General features: G+C 40.8%; 1 protein-coding gene across 5 annotated transcripts in view; it reads left to right on the top strand.

The window, feature by feature from the left end:
* LOC117213030 overlaps window positions 1-20,604 on the top strand; it is a 486,984-nt gene that overhangs the window by 239,077 nt on the left and 227,303 nt on the right. For all 5 annotated transcript variants that reach the window (XM_033458240.1, XM_033458248.1, XM_033458277.1 and 2 more), the window contains one exon: window positions 12,285-12,543. In XM_033458240.1, the coding sequence (XP_033314131.1) occupies window positions 12,285-12,543 (259 nt within the window). The remainder of the gene's footprint in view (window positions 1-12,284; window positions 12,544-20,604) is intronic.

Consider the following 20,604-nt stretch of genomic DNA (forward strand, 5'->3'; position numbering starts at 1 on the left):
TTTTCTCGCAATTTACAATTCATTACGTTCCTCTCGGAATGCATTATAGAAATTTAAAGACCGGCCAGTAGAAATTCATCAGGAATAATTTAATAATTTCGAAACTGACGTTGCGCGCGTGTGCGTTGCGATAATTAGTATGTTTCGAGCGAAAACACGAAGCAAGAAAATATTTATAATGGACCGTGCAAGTGATACGTTCTTTCATTTTAATGAAACTTTTACATACGAAATAAACGAATTTTTATCAAAGTATAACGTTACGTGCAGCTTGAAATAATTAGTTTTACGCGGAATAAAGTTTATAGGTGTATATTATACAGCAGAGCGAGGAAATTACGAAAAGAAATTGTTACCGTTGGAATTTTTCAAGTTGCTCGTTTTTTAAGAAGCAATCTCTCGCGTGTAACGCGAAAATATTCTTACATAATATTCTATCGACGCGAACGTCACAGCTATGAAAGGGAATTGGAAAGATTTGCTTGACATTTCATCCATTTAGATTCTACAATTTTATGAAACTGAAAAAATTGCAGTATTTCTAACGTGTCTCGGTTCTTAACGAATCGATTCTTTACATTTTTTTCCAGAACAAAGAAAACACGCTAAAGCGTCTTGGAATTCTTTCTTTACCTCTTCCACAACATCCTCGATCTTCCCCAAATCTCAAAACTCAACGTCTACGCCAACCCCTCCTCTCGTACCATCTCACAAACATAACAACATTCATCCTGCTTCCTCTGGCAAGAACAAATGATAGAACAGAAAGGAGAAAAATAAACGCAGAACCACTTAAAGTTAGCGTGGAACCATCGCGAGAGCACAAAGCGAAAGGATCGATCCTAAGGGAAACGAGGCGACGAGAAGGGAAGGTTGGTCGGCGTCGAAGTTGGTCCATGAGGGTTTATCGAGAAAACGAAGGTAGTAGGTCGCGGCTCGAGTCGTTGGTAGAAAAGGTGGCTATATACAACTGTCTCGGTCGCGAAATATTCCCGGCCCGTCGAGGCTTTCTCTCCGCGTCCCATTCTTCGCGGCTGCCCTTTCGCAGTTCCCTTCCTTTTCTTGCACCGCTTCGCGTAATTACGTCAGAAATGAAAGAAAAGCGCCCCGGGGGCAAGAGCGTTTCCGTGAAAGGCGACCCGTTTTATTATATGCGGCCAGGACGTTACCCCGATAGAAGCCAGACAACTTTTTACCCGGAGCAGCCGCGAAAGACAGGCCAGCTCGTTTTTCTCCACTTTCATAGGGCGTCGCTGCGGACCAGGGCGGCAGAGGAGGACGAGGGTCAGAGGGAAAAGTCGCGTCTATAATTCGCGGTTAAAGTTCCGTCGCTGTTCCTGACGTGGCTCCGTCTTTCGCCGAGAGGCTTCGCTAAATTATATCACGGTGTCGTTATATCTCGCGTCGTCATCCTTCGTTCACCGTTTCAAAAGCGTTGCAGGAACTCTTTCTAGAGGAATTCGTGGCTGATTTATTGCATCGTGATAAGTCGATAGTTATAGCGAGTGCATAGTCGGACGAAACGATGTTTCGACGCGTGAAATTGAATCTGATTCGAAAATTGGAACGCATAAACTCATAAAAATATACACAATGCGTATTTGGTTACATTGATGTATCGAATTCGTCAGAACGTCGATTCGTTTACCGTAATCATAGCAATGAATGGATCAGCATGATCGGAAAGCATACGCGGAGCTTGATAACGCGGTTTAATTTAGATTTTAACGATGATCACTTTCATCGTGTTGATAATTATAAATGCGTAACGACCTGCGCTAATATAGCGGTCGCGACACTTCGATCTGTTATTTTAATTAGAACTTTTTTGATACATATAAATTTGTGATGTTCGTAAAAGAAGGCCGTGTTTCCTTGGTCTATTATTTTGGTCCAATTCTTTGGCACACAGTAATAATTTGCGTTAATTGTAGAATTCTATAAATAGTTTCATGAATATTGAACCTTCGCGTGTTGCACGTTACATCGTTTGAAGAATGGTCTCTGTTGCGTGTTCTGAATTTATCAAACCGAATCTGTTGTACTTGTAATTGTCGAGAAATGTTCAAATTTTTGGCAAGGAAGTGTCTTCGGTATATTAATATCTGTTGTACAAAAGTTGGTACGTCTTTTGGCAACCGCAAGCGTAACAACTGTAGTTTGATTAATTAACCGCTATATAGGGTGTATACACTGTTATACACACATCCAGTATGTTAAGGAAAAAACGTATGTAGACACTCTTTATAACGTAGAATCATTTCTATGTTCGTATATTGCATATGTTATGTCAGAATTAATTTTACCGAAATGTAAATAATACGATCATTTTTATTTGGATTTATAATATTAATTTGATATTCTATATTCAAAGATGCAAAAATATAAAGATACGTTGTAGGAAAGAAATTAAATACACAAATACCTTCAAATAACGGAACAATAACTGGCACTAAATTTAATCAATAATAAAACGGAACCATCTCTCTAATTGCCTGATATCCTAATAATCTTAGTTTTATCTGTATTTTTCGTTATTTTTCATGACTGTATGAAATCGCTCTTTAACGCGCAAACGAAGCACAGTTGTTTATTCCTATTTTGAAAGTAGGTAACGCGACTTTAAAGAAGGAGACGTCATCGTTAAACTGCAATAATCCGTTGCAGCAAGAGCAACAGAAACAAGGACAAGTAATTTTACGAAGTAAGCGTTCCGTTTGTCAATAGCAGCGACATTAAATGCAGATTTCGCTGGTAGAAACGACAAGTCCGACAGTAAGTTCAGTAATTACGTTTTTCATCAATCTTCATTCGCGGAACGAGTTTGACGGAGAGAGGCAAGTTATATCTCGCGAAATATTTCGCCGATGGCCGCGTAGCGCGCTCTTACTCGCGTTTTGTTTTCAGTTATTGCTTCGGTTCTCGATCGTGACGTGACGGAATTATCGTGAACGTGTAATATTGTTCTTTTATAAGATTTGACGTCGTATTGATCGTACAATCGAGGCGAAGTTGTAGGCAAAGCGACCAAGTTCACGTGTACCTTCTAGTTTGCTTCCTTCATTCCACACAATTACATATTTTCATTTCCTATTTTATTCTACGTTTTTTCCCGAACATTTTCCGATATCCATGTATATTGTCCAATTCCTTTTTGTTTTATTTTCTGTCTCTGTATAAATGTAAAGATATTGGTGCAAGAAAATGTAATAATCTCACATTAGACTACCATTTTAATTTGCCGCTTTACCGTCGCATAAACGTTAAGATAAATCGTCGTAACTTTCATTTAATTATCGCAGAAAATACCTCTTTAGAAAAAACTAAAAAAAAAAGACAGGAAGAAAATATAATCAGCCTCTTTGCACCGACCGCAGTCGCTTTATTTATAATCGAGCAAAATTCCGCTCGAGCAGAAAAAGCAAAAGCAAGAAGAAAAAGCAAGTAAACCTTGCGCGCCCAGTTTTTAACCATTTTTCGCGCGAACAAACAGCGTGCAAACGGTATTACGCTGGATCGGGTCCTGGCGAAATGGCGAATCGTAATTTCATGCGGATACGTTATTCCGTCGAAACAACCAATTCGCAGAGTCATTCCCGGTAATTGTGCTCCGCGGCCAGTGGCGGCAACGCAACGGACAAAAAGATAAAAGTGAAAGAGAGAGGGAGAGAGAGAGAGAGAGGGTGAGAGAGAGAAAGCAAAAGAAAAGCGCTTCGTGCACAATGGCGGTTTAAAAATGTTAGCCTGGCCGCGCGCATTGAAGTTTTTACACAGTGGATAATAACTTTTAATGAAAACAAACGGCCACCGCGCCGGACTCCGCTTCTGTTTTGTCGCACACGCGCCGCTATCCACGTTGAAACGCACAGCCAACCAGAGAAATTCGCTGCGAAATCGATGCTCTTCGATCAGCAGACTGCTGTTCACGAGCAAAGATCACTAAAATATGGTGTTTTGTCGATGAATTACATAAACAATATGGTTATGTTGTTTATAATCGTATATCTTCTTGGTAGTTAAGTTGATTTCTGTCTATGGGAACATTTATAACGTTTAATCTCAAAGCATCGAGCACCGAGTTATGTTCGAAGTATAAGAAAGTGTATAAGAATGGATTGATCAGAGGGTTAATTTTGTGAAATTAAAAGCAGGGTTTCAAAATAAATTTCTAACCGATAAGCTACATTTCATAAATCTGTAGAGAGATTTGTAACATAAATAGCGACGCAACATCGTGGTGGACAGAGGCAAGACAATCGAAAGAAAGAATGGAAGAGAAACATTAGAAACTGTAATGACTGAAATCGCTGGGGGGGTTGCAGACCAGTAAAAGGGGCAGGAAGGGTTGTAATTACGCGATCTTCGTGACTGGGATAAGGTAGAAACGACGATAAGGGAGAGACGATGATTCGAGGGAAAAAATGAAAAGAAGAATAGAAAGAAAAGAATCTTTCGATCTAGTCATTCTACAAGAAACATTTAATTCTCACAAAATAAATCGCATGGAGGATTATGAAATAAATGTAAAGAAAAAAAAAACAAAAATTCGAAGCACGTGAAAAGAACTGCTATGAAAGCGTATGATTCATTTTAATAATATCAAGAATACCTTTGTAACAAACGATTCGCTTATACACAATGGCGCGTAGTTTAAAAAAACAAGCAGGTTTTTGCTTGGAAATTTTCTGTTCAACAAGGTAAAATTATTCTCGATCTCGAAAAATTCTATTCAAGCGATTATTAAAGCAACAGGAACTAAACTCTCTCGGTCGTTTTGTTTAAAGCATAGAATCGATAGCGACGATTCGAAAAAGCCGATTGATAAAATACGTATACATGGGCGAACGGACGATTTAAAAATTACCGCTTAGAAATTGCTCCCCATTTGTCAGCAATGTTTGCACGCCCATAGACTCGATCCAAATCACATTCTGTTTGCCTGTGACAGCGCAAACAGCCGGAGTGCACCCGACAGAGGAGAGTCTCCGCGTGCATTGATGGAAAAAAGAGTTGGGACGGTGTTCACAGGTGTCCTGTGCGCGAAAAACCAACCCCTATAAAGTGTGTTCTATCTGTTGTACGTATGCACGTCGCTCGCGTTTTGTTGCCACAGCGATTCGAGCGCGACTGTTTTGCAACAATAATTCATCCCTTGAACGTGTCGCGTCTGCATCCTATATCTCTTTTACTTGTTTCTTCTTTTGCTTCTTTTTTACTCTTTGCGAATTGCATTCTCTCAAACAAATCTGTATAATATGCTAGGATCGCTTATCATTTCTGAATATTTACAATTTTTTCCTTCGCTGCTTTCGCGCGTTGCTACCATTTTTTTTTTTTTTTCTCTTGACCATTCGAAGAATCAGTTTAGTTGACAGACCTGGAATCGTGAAGTAATCACGAATGCTGCTATGTAGTTATTTATGCTTTGCATCAGATTTTAGTAGAAATTTTAGCGGACCTTCTTTCCTACTCTATTTCTTTACGAGTGCATAGAGTAAGAAAGAGAGTAAAAATATAAAAGTTTGAACGGAAAAATCTATTAATCTAAATTCGCCAGAAGAAGATTATAGATGGAAAACAACAATCACAGATTGTGTTACCATTTGAAGAATTTGCTCGTGAAGACTCTATTTACCTTTCTTGATAGGACAGAACAATTAATAGACTTGAGTCACTTTAAATTTTAAATGTGCGCTGCAAGACACGGCGACAAAACAGCGCAGCAACGCGGGATTCAAATTCGATAATTCGGACAAGATACATAAAAATCTGCCAGAAACCCGCTATGGAGAAACCCCATTTCTTTGACCTGAATAATCGATACAATATTCTGCGTTTAAATTCAGGGAATCCGGCGATCGCCGGCGGAAACGAGCGATACAAAATTCGGCATACCGTTCAGAAATACTTTTACGAAACACGATATAACACAAACATCGCCGCAGTGTATTCGTCGTTTTCGAATAATTTCACCGATTTCACCCCTTTAACAACATATTTTTTGCCCCGCCACGGCGAACGCGGCAGCCGTTCTCACGAAAATATCATGTTGCTTTTCATTTAACGTGGAAACACCGACACTCACTCGGTTAGCCGTGGCTCGTGTTCCGCGTAAATTAACGGCTTCCCGGTGTGGTATCGAAGTGTATCGTCAGTTTTCAGTCGATTAATTGGCCTGCATTTGTAAGAATTTCAATCTCGACACGAGGAAACACGACGATCGAATATTCCGCGAGTCGAATCGAAAAAGACGATACAACCGCTGATCAAGTTTCTTTGATAGAGATCGCGTTAGGGATTGCCATTAGGCCACAATTATGATATAGTCGTAAATAGAAAATTGTATTTGTAGGTACTCTTATTTGAGATTCTAGATGCGTATAATCTTGCGAATATTGTCTCGTAATACCTTAGATACCATTTTGCAAATACCTGAAACATCATCCACGATATTATTCGAAAAGCTTTTAATTTTGTAATTGTCTATGACAAAGATAAGGCAAGAGCTTAACGATAGCCATAATCGGACAATCATTTATAATCATCCAATTTCGCACAGCTAGCTGATTAAATCACGCTACGACAGCTTGCAAAGTCACGTCCATATTACATACATCAGACAAATTTTCGACTTCAGCTGAAATTGCGTGCACCGGTTAACGACCATCAAAATTCAATGAAACCGATACCAAAACCACTACGAAACAGCGCATGAACTCCATCCAAAAATCCCCGGTCCACCATTGTCACGTTTCATAAACTGACGATTCACTCGTTTCAAAATTACCGAGTTGCGCACACGCGAGAACTGCACGATAACGAAAAATCCTCCTTGTCGTGGCACGAATCGTTCCACGACCTTCGTTACGAGCGTTTACCAGCGTTGCTCTTCGAAGCTGGCAGCGGTCGTCTGACGAACGACACGATGGTCACCGCAAAAATATAAATGACGTTGCAACAGCGAAGGGTGAAATGGGCGCAGCGGAGGGAGCGAAATCACGTGTATCTCTTTTTCGTGCGACCGCCTTGCAGCTTAATGCACTGCAGCAAAACGCACTTTACGCGCGCCAGAAAAATGAGGGAACAGGCCGTGCGTATCGCGCCATCGTGGTGGTCAGATGCTTCGTAAACAATGTGTTCAGCACGCGCTACCCCTCGTCCAACGGGTTACAAACTGGATACGACCATTTCGCGGCAATAATTCATCGGCGGTGAACATTTATGTGCGCCGGTGCGCGTCCCCTCTATGACTTTTTTCGCGTCGCATATACGAGAGCCAGTCCGTGCTTTACACGCTTTGAAAAATGTTTTATCGCGCCGATCTTTCTCGCACTCTCGATTTCCCTCGCTATCAATGAGAAACGATCTTCCTGCTTTTTTCTCCTTTTCTATGTTACTGTCTTTTTTTTTTTGGCTTTGAGTCCTCGTTATTTTCAGCGAGCTTTCTAGATTTCACAGGTCGAACGTTTATTCATAAGGTTGGAAAAGGAGAAGTTGGCGTCGCTTTTTGGCTTGTTTGAGATTTCTATCTGAAAGTTAAAAAGGATAATTTGGACGATTACCTTCTTTAGTGGTTGCCAATAAAATCGGTTGAGATCGATAATGTAGTAAATATAATTTTCCATTTTTAAAAGGACATACACATTAATTATAATACTTGCTACCAGTAGCAAAAGCAAATCACCGCAATTTCGCTAAATCCCGAACACCATCTTCTGCGGCATTGATCCAATCGAAATTTTAGACCGCTATAATCCATCTGTATGCGTTCCCTTATCCTTCTAACTATCTGATCCTACACGCTAAAGTCCTGCAGTGTGTTCAATGGCTCGCGAAAAGTTCTACGTCCACGTTATCGTAATATACGTAAACTCCAGGTTAAAAACTTGTACTTTATAAAAGAACTTGATAAGGGATATCGATCTGTGTCAATACGTTTACTGGTATAGTAGACTCGTAAAATGTCTCTACAAGTGTTGGGATACTTTCGTGAGCTATCATACATGGAACAACGCTGAACGACGTTGAATAGAGATACACGTTGCTCGAATTAACGCCGGAAGCGAGTTCGAGGCGGCTCAGAAGAGCGGAAAAAAGATTCCTCGGCGGAAAATCGCGCGTTACGTTCTAGCGAAGGGGTGTGCGCATTGTTAGGCTGTGTCGTTCGGCCGGCAGTCGTTAAAGCGAATATTACGGTAATACGGAGAAATTGTGGCCAGCCGAACGAACGAAGAGAAACCAGCGAAAGGGACGACTAGGTGGTGGCATTTGTTCGCCGCGAGCTAGACCGTGAATTTTCCAGGGACGAGCGATTGCCTGGCGTCGAATACACAAAGCGAGATCGCGCAACAACGGCTCAACCATCTCCGTTTCTCTTCTGGCTTCTCTTCTGTGTCTGTACAGTCCCGTGCTCTTTCTTTCTCACCAGACACGTTTCGTTCGTTCGTTGTGGGGTAGGAACGCCGGAACAAAGCAGATTGCTCTCCGGCCGGCGTTAAGTTTCCTCGCGGCGGCGACGGTGGCGGCTTAATGACTTATCAGACGGGAAAATAGCGTGAAAGTGGATTATTCAAATTCTTCGCCTCGCGTATTATTATGCATGGAAAATTATCAGCGGCGGCCTCCACCGGGAGGCGAGTTTGATTACGACCTGAACGAGCTTTCTCCCCGAGACCCGCGCCAACTTCTTTCGGTAGCTTTGTTTGTTGCGCAGGTGGATCCGTTGATTTCAAGCGTGTTCCGTGTGTTGAATTGTTTTTCTCGCAGATCGACGCTTATTTATACCTGACTATTGGTTGGTTTGTACGTTCATGCTTCGATTTAATTATCAGTCGAATAGTTGCATGTGACAACGTGGGATGGGAAATTTTGGTATTTGTACGTGTATCTGCCAGTGATAGAATTTGGATAATTAAAAGTGAGATATGTTCAAATGAGAATGAAAATGAGAGTTTGTTGCGAAATGAAAGTATATTATTTTTACTAATATCTTTCTTCCGCTTAAATTCTCTTAATTCAATGACGAGAATATTATCAGCCCTTCTAAAGTTTCCAAATTTTCCAAATTCTCGAAAATCCTATACTAAAATGAACGACCATTAAAGAATCAAGCGAATCACGCAACACGAACCGCTCCTAATCGATCATGCCCGAGCATCACGAACTCTGTCACGTCTCGATAAATGGCCCTAGATTCCTCGCGTTCCGTCGAACTTACGACGAAGCCTTCAAGTATGAAATCCACGCACGACATGGGCGTGTTTCGAGTCGTCTCGATAATTCAGGAAATCGATTGCACGGAGGACGAAACAGGGAACCGGGTCTTTTACGATTCTGCTCCGTATTTGCGTTATAGTCGAGGAAATCTGCGTCCTGTGCTATAGTGCGGTCTCATTGCATCGATATACCGAAGGTGCACCGGAAACGGCTACATAGAGATGCTCTCAGTCTGCGTATCCGCATTGTTATGGCCACGTTTCCGGTCGTTTGTCCTACGAGGAGACATTCTGAAATCTCCTCGTCAGTTGTGCATTGCGTTTCCCTATTCGGCTTCGGTACGCCTTCCTCGAAGATCGTAAAGCGGTCTTATCGCGCTGACAACGCGAGATGCATCGTATCGAGACGTATCGAGCAAAGGAAGATCGTTAACGATCGGAAAAATCGTAAAGAATCGGCGATACGAGCCGATGTTATGTTGCGTGAAGTCTAAGAATACTTACACGTTAAGAATTAAATCTCCGAATATTGATTGATCAAAGAAGTTGAAATATTTCTTACGCCAAACACTGCGTACGATACAAATCAAAAGAACTTCGTAAAATTAGCAAATCGAAGCCATAAAATACATAACAGAAGATTCGTGGATAGGGCTGTAACGATAAAAGCTTGACTACCAGAAACTCTTAACAGCGATCGCGATAAAATCGCTGTGGCAAGGACGTGAACGCAGACGCGTTGCCATTGTGGAGAGCAGCAGGTGCCATTCGGCGAATGGCAGCGTTATCGCGCATTCTCCGGTTCCAGGTTATGTCAGGGTTACGCACAGCCTATTCAGAAGTGGCCATGCACCGTGTTCAAAGGGCCATTACGAAAATGACCATTAAAATAAATTACTCTCATCGCGGGCAACGTAACGCCCGACAACGCTCGCCAATACCTTGGAATACGTGGCGCGGAAATAGTTCGCCGCGTACGAATCAATTTACGCAAATAATGGCACTGGGAACAGGGCGCAGGGCCGCCGGGCGAAATTTTCACCGCTAGAAACAGTGGACCATCGAACCGAACACCTTTGTGCACAGGAAAATGTTCATCCTCCGTTGGATTTTGGTCACGATAGCAACTGAAATTTCGTGATGAATACGAGTTCTAGAAATCGTCTATCCCGTTACAGTTATTTCGGGCTGCAGGTGGCCGAAGCCATATTTCAAGGAATTTCGAATGGATTATTGAGCAGTCAGATTTGAAATGAATGGCGGTGGCGAAGTTATTACTGGAAATCTTTTTCTGGTGTTTGGTCATTCCATCGCTTGTCCGAAGTATAAAGGTCTTTTCGGGCGTAGAATGAATTACAGATGTTTTTAGCTGTAACCAGTTTAAAATTCATTACGTTTCTCGAAGTCACGAAAATGTATCGCGGCGGAGAATGACGTTAACGCTGAATTAATTACAAAGAAAATGAGATCGTACTTTTAAACGTTAAAATACATAGATTAGAATTTCTTAAATCTTCATTTTTATACACCACTGTATGATTCTCGGCACGCTATTTTTAATCACGATATAGTTTTATAAATAGCGTAATATCAATTTTGAAAGCTATATAAAACTAAAGTAGACACCGACTGAATTGGCCATCTTCCTTCTGTTTCATTCTTGTCATAGGAAAAAGAGGATAGCAGGTATGTTGTAGATTAGGTAAGAAAACCGGAGGGGACCCACATGTAGAAAGACAAAGGCAATATAAAAGGACAGATACAGAATGATATCTCTTAGAAAGATGAGGAGATAAAATAAAGAGGGTATACCTTTGCGAGAAGAAGGGCAAAGGTTACATTAGAAAATAAATATAATACCCGTACCCTTCTTCTATAAAAAGTCACTTAGAATTAATTGAATCGAACGATAAAAATGATAAATTTTTTTCTGAAATATTGTTATTTCGTATAAAATCCATTACTTGTATCTACACGAAAAGGATAATTTCTACTTATGGATAAACAGAGAGAGAGAGATAAAGAAAGGGAAAAGAATATGGACGTTTGTAGAGGTATTTTTCTTCTTCCTGCTATTTCCTCGTCGACCCCTTTATTTTAACGCTCGATATTACCGTTTTTAGAGGAGCGAACCGTGGCCAGAGCGTTTGACGGCGAATCGAGTGGCGGTACATCGAAATCCTTTTTCGACGCGATTCAGCAAATATTGACGCTCGCAAATTGAAATTTGCATGGACGGCGAAATTGGCAAAATATTTCTGCTCGTAAAAGAACGTTCGGCGACGCGCTGCGTGGCCCGTATAGCGAGAAATGGAAACCCAGCTATGTCGAGAAGCGACGACGTCAACGGTGTTTGCCTCTAGGGAATATCAGTCGTTGCCTGACGTAAAACTGAACCCTTAAATTTAATATCACGCGTCCGATCGCCCCGAAAACATCTTTGCTCGCCCTCTTTCTTCGATCGAGTTACTGTCCAGAAAGAAAATTTCATTCGTTTGTATCGTACTGGATTAAGCTCGTTTCTAGTGTTCGATTGTTTATTGAATTGTAATTTTTGTTATATAGATAACTTCAGTACTGTCGATACCAAGATACCTGTAGCGAAGCTGTCTACTATCAGCGTTAAATCGATATAATTAACGTAATTCACTTGTGTAATTTTTACAAATTATTATTCCACATTTACGAAGTGTATATTTATCGGAAAGAAAATTTGAACATTCTCATCGCCCAATTGTTTCTTAACAACATCACGATAGACGCCTATCAACTACGTAGGACGAGTCTTCTTTTATCAACAAACATTGAAACAATCAATTTATATGATATATTTACTACAATTTAATGGAAACTAACCTATCAAGGTTTCGTAATTTAGAGCGCTATAAAAATTAATAAATCGTTGAAATTTTGTAAAAGGCAACGAAAAGTCTGATTTCAAACAGCAGTTCACAATTACAAACCAATCCCTCTTAAATCTAAAAATGTCTTAATTTAAATGTCTAATTTAAAAAATGTCTCTGGTCTCCAAAAAATCTGATTCTCAACATTATCTGGTAATATTTTCAGGGTCCGGTCGGGGAAGTGGGCGGCGTCAGGCTGCCGTTGCAGTCATTACATGGGTACGGATCTGTGTTCATGTACTCGGCGTCGACGAGTCCCGGGGGTGGAAGTGGTCAGGGTGGCGGAGGCGGAGGAGAAGTAACCCTCCGCCTCCGCGAACCCGAGGACATTCCCGAAGAAGTTCTTGCACGCCTTGAGGACACAGCCACCCTCTCCATCTCCCTTCAAGGCGACGCAGTGCTAAGGCTGGGGGCGGCTGGCACGGGTAAGTCCCATTTTTATCTCTTTCTGGTCACCTGTTCTTTCTCTGTATTGGATGAAGAGCAGTAAATATTTTAACAGGATAAAGCTTCATTGTGATTTTCGAGAAATCAATTCGTTCAATTTGTCGTATCTGTCGTTATTGTAGCAGATTTGATGTAGACCACTGCTCAAAAGTTTTATATTCATTTGAACGCTAGATAGAGTTAGGTCATAACCAAGAGACGTAGAAAAGCAAAGTTCGCGTGATTTGTACAAAATATAGGTAGGTTAATAGCGAGAGTGTTAAGAGGATGAAAATTCTGTATTGAGAGTAGCGATAGCTTGAATAACTGGTAAATTCGTTTCTTTTATTAACAAAGCTGAACACAAAATCATTAGTCATTAGTTTATAGGAATAAGAAGAACGTGAAAAGAACGCTTGAATGGGTTTAAATTAGAGTGTTTTAATTCGGTCGGACTAACTTTAATAAGGTTGATGTTTAAAATAAGATTTATTTTATAAAGATACGCTTTTATTATGCACGTATAAATCCACGTGGAAACATTATTACGTAATATTATCAATTCAAAATGTGTATTCCGTATGGAAATTCAATTCCCCTCCGTATTTGCATATAAAACCGATATTTCTTTTTTAACTTTATAATATCACCCTAAGAAACGCCGATTGATAGAATTTTAACGCGAAACGAGATTAGGAATATAGAATGGCTGTAGAAACGTTGGTATTCTTCGATAAAAGCATAATCGGAATGTCGAACTATAATCGAATGAACGTTCTTCACTCGGCTGAACGATTAATCGAGGTCAAATTAAAAAGTGTTACGGTGGTCAAAGTCGAGGGACGAGCGGCTGGACGATAAATAATTGGCTTATACGATGCATAAATTCCGGCGGGGTCGCAGCCTTCGTGAAACTTACTCCAGAATTTATTATAATGGGAATCGCCCCCTCGTATTTTTGGGATCGCAATTAATTTTCTCGTTTCCGAAGCGCGCGCGTATGCGGCCTCGGCCAGATTAGCCAGCGCGTTTGCACGCGTGTGTGCAGCCTAATGCAGAATTATTTTACTGAAATACGCCGATCCCTGGCACGCATTATCGCCGATACTACTTTTGTGCGATGCATTTTTCGTTGATAAGCTGGCCATTCGTTTCGTTTTATCGGCGCTCGATGCCGCTGCTAGCCTGTCGTGAAATTTGTGAGCTCGATTAGTTGGTGAACGATCGTGCTGCTTGCTCGTATAAGTACACTTTATCGCGTATTAAATATTCAGTCGTAAAATGTTATCCTACGAGGAAATCTTAATTTTACTTCAAATAGCAAGCCAGGGATCCGATAGTTGAATTAAAACAGGTTATTTATTGGTCGTTGTAACTGATTCTGAAGTAAATGAGAGGTTGAAGCGTGTTTCAGTTATACGTGCGACGTTTATACATAGGTTTAATTGCTTATATTACAATTAAGGGTGAAAATAGCGAAAAGATTAATTTTTGTAGAATCTTCAAGAAGAAAGTTATGCTTTTCATAGATTTATATATAGATCGATATGTCGATAAAATGTTAAGATCGAGCTGAAAGCTCGCAAAACACACGATCCACCAACTAATAAATAGAACCAAAAATAAACCAATTTCCTCGATGGAAATGTCCATTAAAACGGATTACACTTGCGAACATCTGAAAATGTAGCAAGAAACATCTTTGTAGAATCAGCGAAGCTATTTCATGAAACCGGAGCCGTTCGCTCTAAAAATACACGAGAACACAGTGACGGCTCTAGAAATCTAAATGAACGTCGTACTCGACGTTTCCCCTTGCCGCAATCGTCGGAATCGATTGCATTAACGATTAACTTCGAAGGAGATGGAGGCGTAACCTCGATCGAGTCTCTGCTTTCTCGAAAGACGGAACTTCCAGATTGCTTCAGTTTCGCGTATTTCCATTGAAACTAAACGTATAGCTTTGTTGGCCCAATGGAAACGGTCGCAGCGCGCAGCTTGATCTCGATAAATCGCTTTAAGCATCGCTATTGCAGCCGAGACGGAAGATCGCGTTTCGAAAACATCAGCTGGAAAATAAAAGTTTTCTTATTGCGAACACGGCGTTCGATCTGTTTATTCGAAGAAACTTTTCGATTGAGATGGTCTTTCAAATGGCCAACTGTTCGATATTTCTCGCATGTTCTTCTGCTTCTTCGTCATTCTATTTAACCTGTTTTTCAATATACATACAGATGTAATAGTTTTACAATTGACAGCTACGTTGCAGCGGATCGTATCATCGAAATAAGTATTATGTATTGTATTTACCGATCTCTATGATAGAATCTGAATGGACTTTTAATATTAACGTTCTTGAAAATGAGATTTTAGCCAACGAATTTCGTTTTTTATTTTGAATTTATTCTAAACGCTCTGTCCAGCTGTGTTTGTAGCGTGAAATTATAGAAATGAAAAAATATGTATTAAAATTACTTTGTTTCGAAAATGGTTTAACCATCTCCAAGATACGGTAGTCTCAGTTATCTCGACCACAAAGATTAAATATTTGAATGTAGCAAATCTTCTAACACGAAACCAGAAGGAAAACTCAAACGAGTAAATCGCTGAATTATGTACCAAATTTTTCGTTCACGCTCGAATCTAAATACTTCGTCTCGAACATTCAAAACTTAACGATGCAAGAACGAAACAACACGAACAAAACTTCACGCGGATTTCGAATTCTCGCAGTTAACTCGAATAACCTCCATTCATATTTCTCTAAACAGCTCTTAAAGCCATCTGGTTGTATCCACCTCGAAGGTCTCATTAAAAGCAGACATTCGTTTCCCGTATTTTTCTGGGGGAAACAGCAGACAAAAGCGGAGAATCCCGGGGCTTTCGCTCTGGCCGAGAGCAACAGAGGAACCACATCGGTAGAGAGCCAGTAGAAACGGATTAAAACTTTTATCAGGGCTTTCAAAGGCAGCTGGTCCACGGGACAGAGGGTGCCCCGTGGCTCTGCCGAAAAGAGGATTCGTGAAACGATCGAACGTTAACTTCCGGACGATTTGTCTGAGCCTCCCACGGTGGTGGCGGCTGCCTCTCGCGTATGCCGCGATAAATCCCGGATTTTCATAAGTTTCCTCTCTCCCTATGGTCCTTATTCGGTCGCGAGAAGGTCGAGCCATCGAAAGCTTTTTCGCCTGTCTCGTGGGCCACGAGTTTTCCCCCCTTCTCTTTCTTCTGCCTCGTATTCTAAGCGTTTCAGCCACGACGCAACGATCGAATCAAGATATATGTCCACCGTTTCTCTTTTTTTTTTCCTTTCTTTCCTTTTCTCGGCAAGACGTAGCCGAGAAAGGAAATAGCGAGAGAAAGAAGGAGATTTATCGAAGTTGCGGCTTGTTATCGAGGCTTTACGTCGCTCGAGAGCCGCGATAAAGGTGCTAGCAATTGATTAAGAGGGTCGTTTGCGCCAAGGAAATGCTACTTCAAACGCGACCCCCGCCCGATCTTAGCCGCTTTTCAGGCCTCTTCTGTGCCACACCACTCGGATTCTTTTGTTCCACCTCGTTTCGCGTCAAAACTTTCGCGGTAATCCGACAACCTCGCCGGGAATTCGGAGATTTTACGCCGGTAATCTGGTACGTTTTACCTCGTTGTTCTCCTGGATTCGAAACTGATTTTACTTGTGTGCACGCGCAGCGGTAACAAAATGTAGGTTGGAATTCGACGACTTGCAGCTCTGGGTGATTATGAGGTAGTAAATTGTCACGCACGTGTAGAATGTATTTCGAATTTATTAGTTGTAATGTATTATATTAGGTGCCTTTTAGATATTGAAACTTTATGCGCGGCTATAATATAAATTCAATAAAATTACTTAAGAAACTAAAATTCGAAACCTTATAAAGAAATGTTGATAAGAATTAAACAAATTTGTACTTTTTTAACAAATATGTAATTAATCACATTGCAATGTATTAAATTGAATTAGAAATTTCGTCGAACAGCATTTTATTAATAAAACACGTGAAATGTTTGGTTTTTGTTAAGTTTCAATTTGCAAAGCTCAGTCTTCCCCGATAAAAGCAACGGCGCAGTGGTATTAACCAGACTTAGACAGACGCCACGCGACGGTAAACGATACTCGTTTATGGCCAGCCAACACGACGTAAAAGAAGAACCAGAAACAAAGTTGCAGTAAGAAAACTACCGTTTTGCTAAAATCAACATTGCCGCGCGTTTCCTCCTCTAAACTGGAAATTCGAAACAGGACAGGCAATTTTATGGACATTAGCTTGGAAAAAGTGACACCTGTAAACCACACGTTGTGGTGTAGGTTTGCGAAAAAAATCTCAATCGAATTTTCGACGCGTGTTTAGAAATCGATAATCGTTCGGTTACCAACAAGAATAATCGTACGTTTCTATAAATCTATCGGAAGTAGAACGAGAACGTAGCTATATATAGGAATGCGTTGCGGTTGCGTCGATTACATTTCCCAAAATTAATTTCATTAACGTTGGGACAACAAGGTAAATACTCAAATATATTACAATCAAGCCCCTACAGGCTGTAATTACGTGAATTCATTGGTCATGTGTTATTTTAAACATTTACAACAAAGTGGAAAATAATTGATGGATATTCTGCAACGATCATTATGCACCAGTTTGATCGAACGTTGTTATTCGGTGTGTGATCATGATTTCATGATTATCAATCTGTAATAATTTCCTGATACATCCACGTTGGCGAAGAGATATTTTTCCAACCAAAAATATTTTCTAACCTTGGTATTGCTTTTTACGAGTTTCCATAATCTCTATAGCTGTGTTCTTCCTCGAAAATGAAACCTCCAACGAAATTTTATTATTCTCGATATTCCTTTCACTTTCAAACGTTCGGCTTTCTTACAATCTTCTGCATTTGTATGAAAGGGGATGAAACGATGATCTTGACGAATTTTATTATCCCCAACTAATCCATATCTCTTGAACCCAGAATTAAACTCCTCTGAAAAAAAACCGTTCTACAAATTCTCGAAATAAATTTACCATTCTCCCAACGATCATTTCCAACAACCAGCAAAAGCAAAAATCTACGAATCTTACGAGTAGAGCTTCGAAGCTCGTGTAACGTTTCTGCGCGGCCATAAACCGCGTAGGAATGGAAACAGGCGAAATAAAGGAATACTCTTGGCGGAATACTCGTCGCGCGTGGCAATAAGTCTGAAATATGCCAGCGTTTTATTCTCGCCGCGCGAATACCTACGAGAAAGAGCGGGTCGCGGCCGAGAAAAAGATCGGTGCGCCGCGACCTGTGAAACTGTAGGGTGGACGGGGGTGCGGGCGTGGATTTCGCGTCGAGGAAAAAATGTCTGCGGTACGCGCGGTTTACATGGCGAACACGAGATGTAGGCAGGGAGGGAACGTGGACGCAAACAATTCCCGTGGAGCATGCGCCGCGTAAATACGAGCGTGAGACTGTGCAAGAGGGTAGCGAGACGCGATGGGGATGGGTTGCATGCACGTATGCGAAGGAACACCGTGTCGGTGGAGAAAAATACTAGGTAGGGGGTTGTGTACATGCGAGACTCGGCCGGAAAAGTTTGCGGGCAGAGCAATTCTCGTTATAACTTTGGCTCTGCGGAAACTTAAACTGCTGCCGGCCGAACACGCGGAACTTTCCGCCGTTTTCCTGCTCGGGACAATCGTCCCGCTTCTGCTGCCTGTCCTTTCGGTTGGATAGCACGCAGGCGAGAGAACGATCCCTCTACGCTCGTCTTTTTCTCTTGGCTTCCTTCCCGTTTTCTCGTTTTCTCTTCGTACGGCTCGAACTGGTCTTTCCATACGTTGTCGCGGAACTCTGGTTTAGAGAGGTACAAGGAAAGACGTGGTACGAGCTTGTGAATTATTCTACTGATTTTCAATCGTGAACGTTTCGTATTTGAAATTATGAGAAATTTATACGTACTTGCGATTATCACTCATTTTCACGCAGCAACGATAAAACGTAAGCTTATCCTTGCTCCAAACCTAATATAATCCTAGTATGATTATTTTTAAACATCTGTGCGTATAACCTTGTAATTTAAGATCCACTGATGGCAGATGCTTCGTTACAATTTGTAATAATTTCTTTAAATACAAAAAACTACACGCTTTTTCTGAAACTAATTAGAACACTTATACTCTATAAGAAAGATCACACACAAATATGAAAGATCCTTTTAACCTACGTCGCTCGTTCATTCTCTATTTCCTATCATTTTAAGAAGATCTTACCACTCTGCTTTCCCTCCGCCAAACCACACCCCTAATAAAACTTTTAAAAGATTTCTGTCTTCCTACGAGAAAAAAAAAGAACTCGATAAAGTTTCTAAATCGGTACACTCCCCCACAAAGAAACCGCGTGGTTGATAAAACAACCGAATACATAGAACGCGCAGCGGCTATAGAGGCGGTATTAAAAGACCTAGAACTCGATCGTCGTTATTCCCGGCCGGCTTATCTGAAATTTCGAACCCGGTCTCGCTATCGTATCTCTCGTTCTCCCTTATCTCCGGTCATTAATAGGTCGGCCGCTGGGAACCGCGCGCTTTTTCTTCGAACTGCAATCACCGATCGAATCTTAATCCCGTATACGGTTGCTGTACGCGTGTGGTGTGTGTGTGTCTATGTGTGTGTGAGTTCGTACGAGTCCCAGCACTGTTTCTAGAGACGCTTTGGGAGGACAGGTTCCGTTATCCTGGCATCACGTATTTAAGAGGGAGCCGAGGGATACACAGGCTCGCGCACGAAACGAAATTTCATGACCTGTGTTCGTGTAGATCGCACGTGTTCCTTGGTTATCGAGGGTAGCAAACCAACGAACGAGTCCGGAGAAGATTTAACTGTGAACCCGCGCGAGAAAACACGCCCCTCGCCTCGTTAAAGCTATTCATTCAGCTGTCGCCTGATCTTGTCGCCATTGATTCCAAATAAATTCTCGAAAGCGTCGCCCCGAACCTTTCGTTACATGTTTTTGTAACGTGTTGTGTATGAATTGGACAGGGCTTTCTGCTTTCTTTCACGTTCATCCTGGATCACGTTCGTCCTGGCTGTTACATTTTCTGTTGCTGCCGGAGTAGATGTTTGTTCGATGGAGCTTGAGTTCGGTTTCTTTGAGCCGGAGGCAGAATTTTGATATTGTAAAATTATGGTTGAATGCAGAGCTTGATTGTAAGGAATTGATGCTTCTTTGTTTCTTGAATGCAGACTTGGATGTACTGTTTTTGATACCGTAGAAGGGTAATTCAACGGATAGACCGATTGTAAGAATTTAAAGATTCCTTGTTTCTTGCATCTCATTACGATCATTAAATAGAAGGCCTATATTTTAATTTTCAATTTCAATTTTTCTTTACTCAAAATGTTTCAAGTTTAGCTGATCGTATATCGTTTTAAGAAAGAAAAAGTAAGCAGTAAAAATGTAATTTCTATAAATAAAAGTATTTCCATACGAAAAAATAGACAGACAAATAAGAATTTCATTCGAATAATTCCACGGATTGTAATAACAAATGTTATAATTGTTTGTAACTGTTGGCCGGTGTTCGAGATTTGGTAGTTCGGAAGTTTATAATCTGTGTAATGGAGCAATGAAAGCTTGAGCTTGTTTAATACCACCGATTTCCCGATTCTGCCATTCAACTGTACATTTTAGCATTCATTGCGAGTAATTCTATTAGGGCGCTTAGGCGTGGTATAAAATAGAGTTGTAATTAAATCATCGAACCGTGCCGTGGGTTGTTGAAAATTTGCCAGAATCGATGCCAAAACGCGAAGAATGACAAAACAACGAAATCGGCAAGCAAAGAAAAAGAACATTTGATATTTCTCTCTAAAAATAAAGTTTAACTTTGTCATCACCCATCCGTTGAAAATATGTAATTAATTGATTGTTGGTTTTTTCTCTGACATAAATCTTTCATTATATAAACATTTCTTAAAAGGAATATGATTTTTTTGACAACTTTCCATACACGTCAACACGATCACAAACACTCTCATTTATATGTTTACAATAGT

Source organism: Bombus bifarius, unplaced genomic scaffold, assembly GCF_011952205.1.
Source record: "Bombus bifarius isolate JDL3187 unplaced genomic scaffold, Bbif_JDL3187 scf7180000007970, whole genome shotgun sequence".
Classification (NCBI taxonomy): domain Eukaryota; kingdom Metazoa; phylum Arthropoda; class Insecta; order Hymenoptera; family Apidae; genus Bombus; species Bombus bifarius.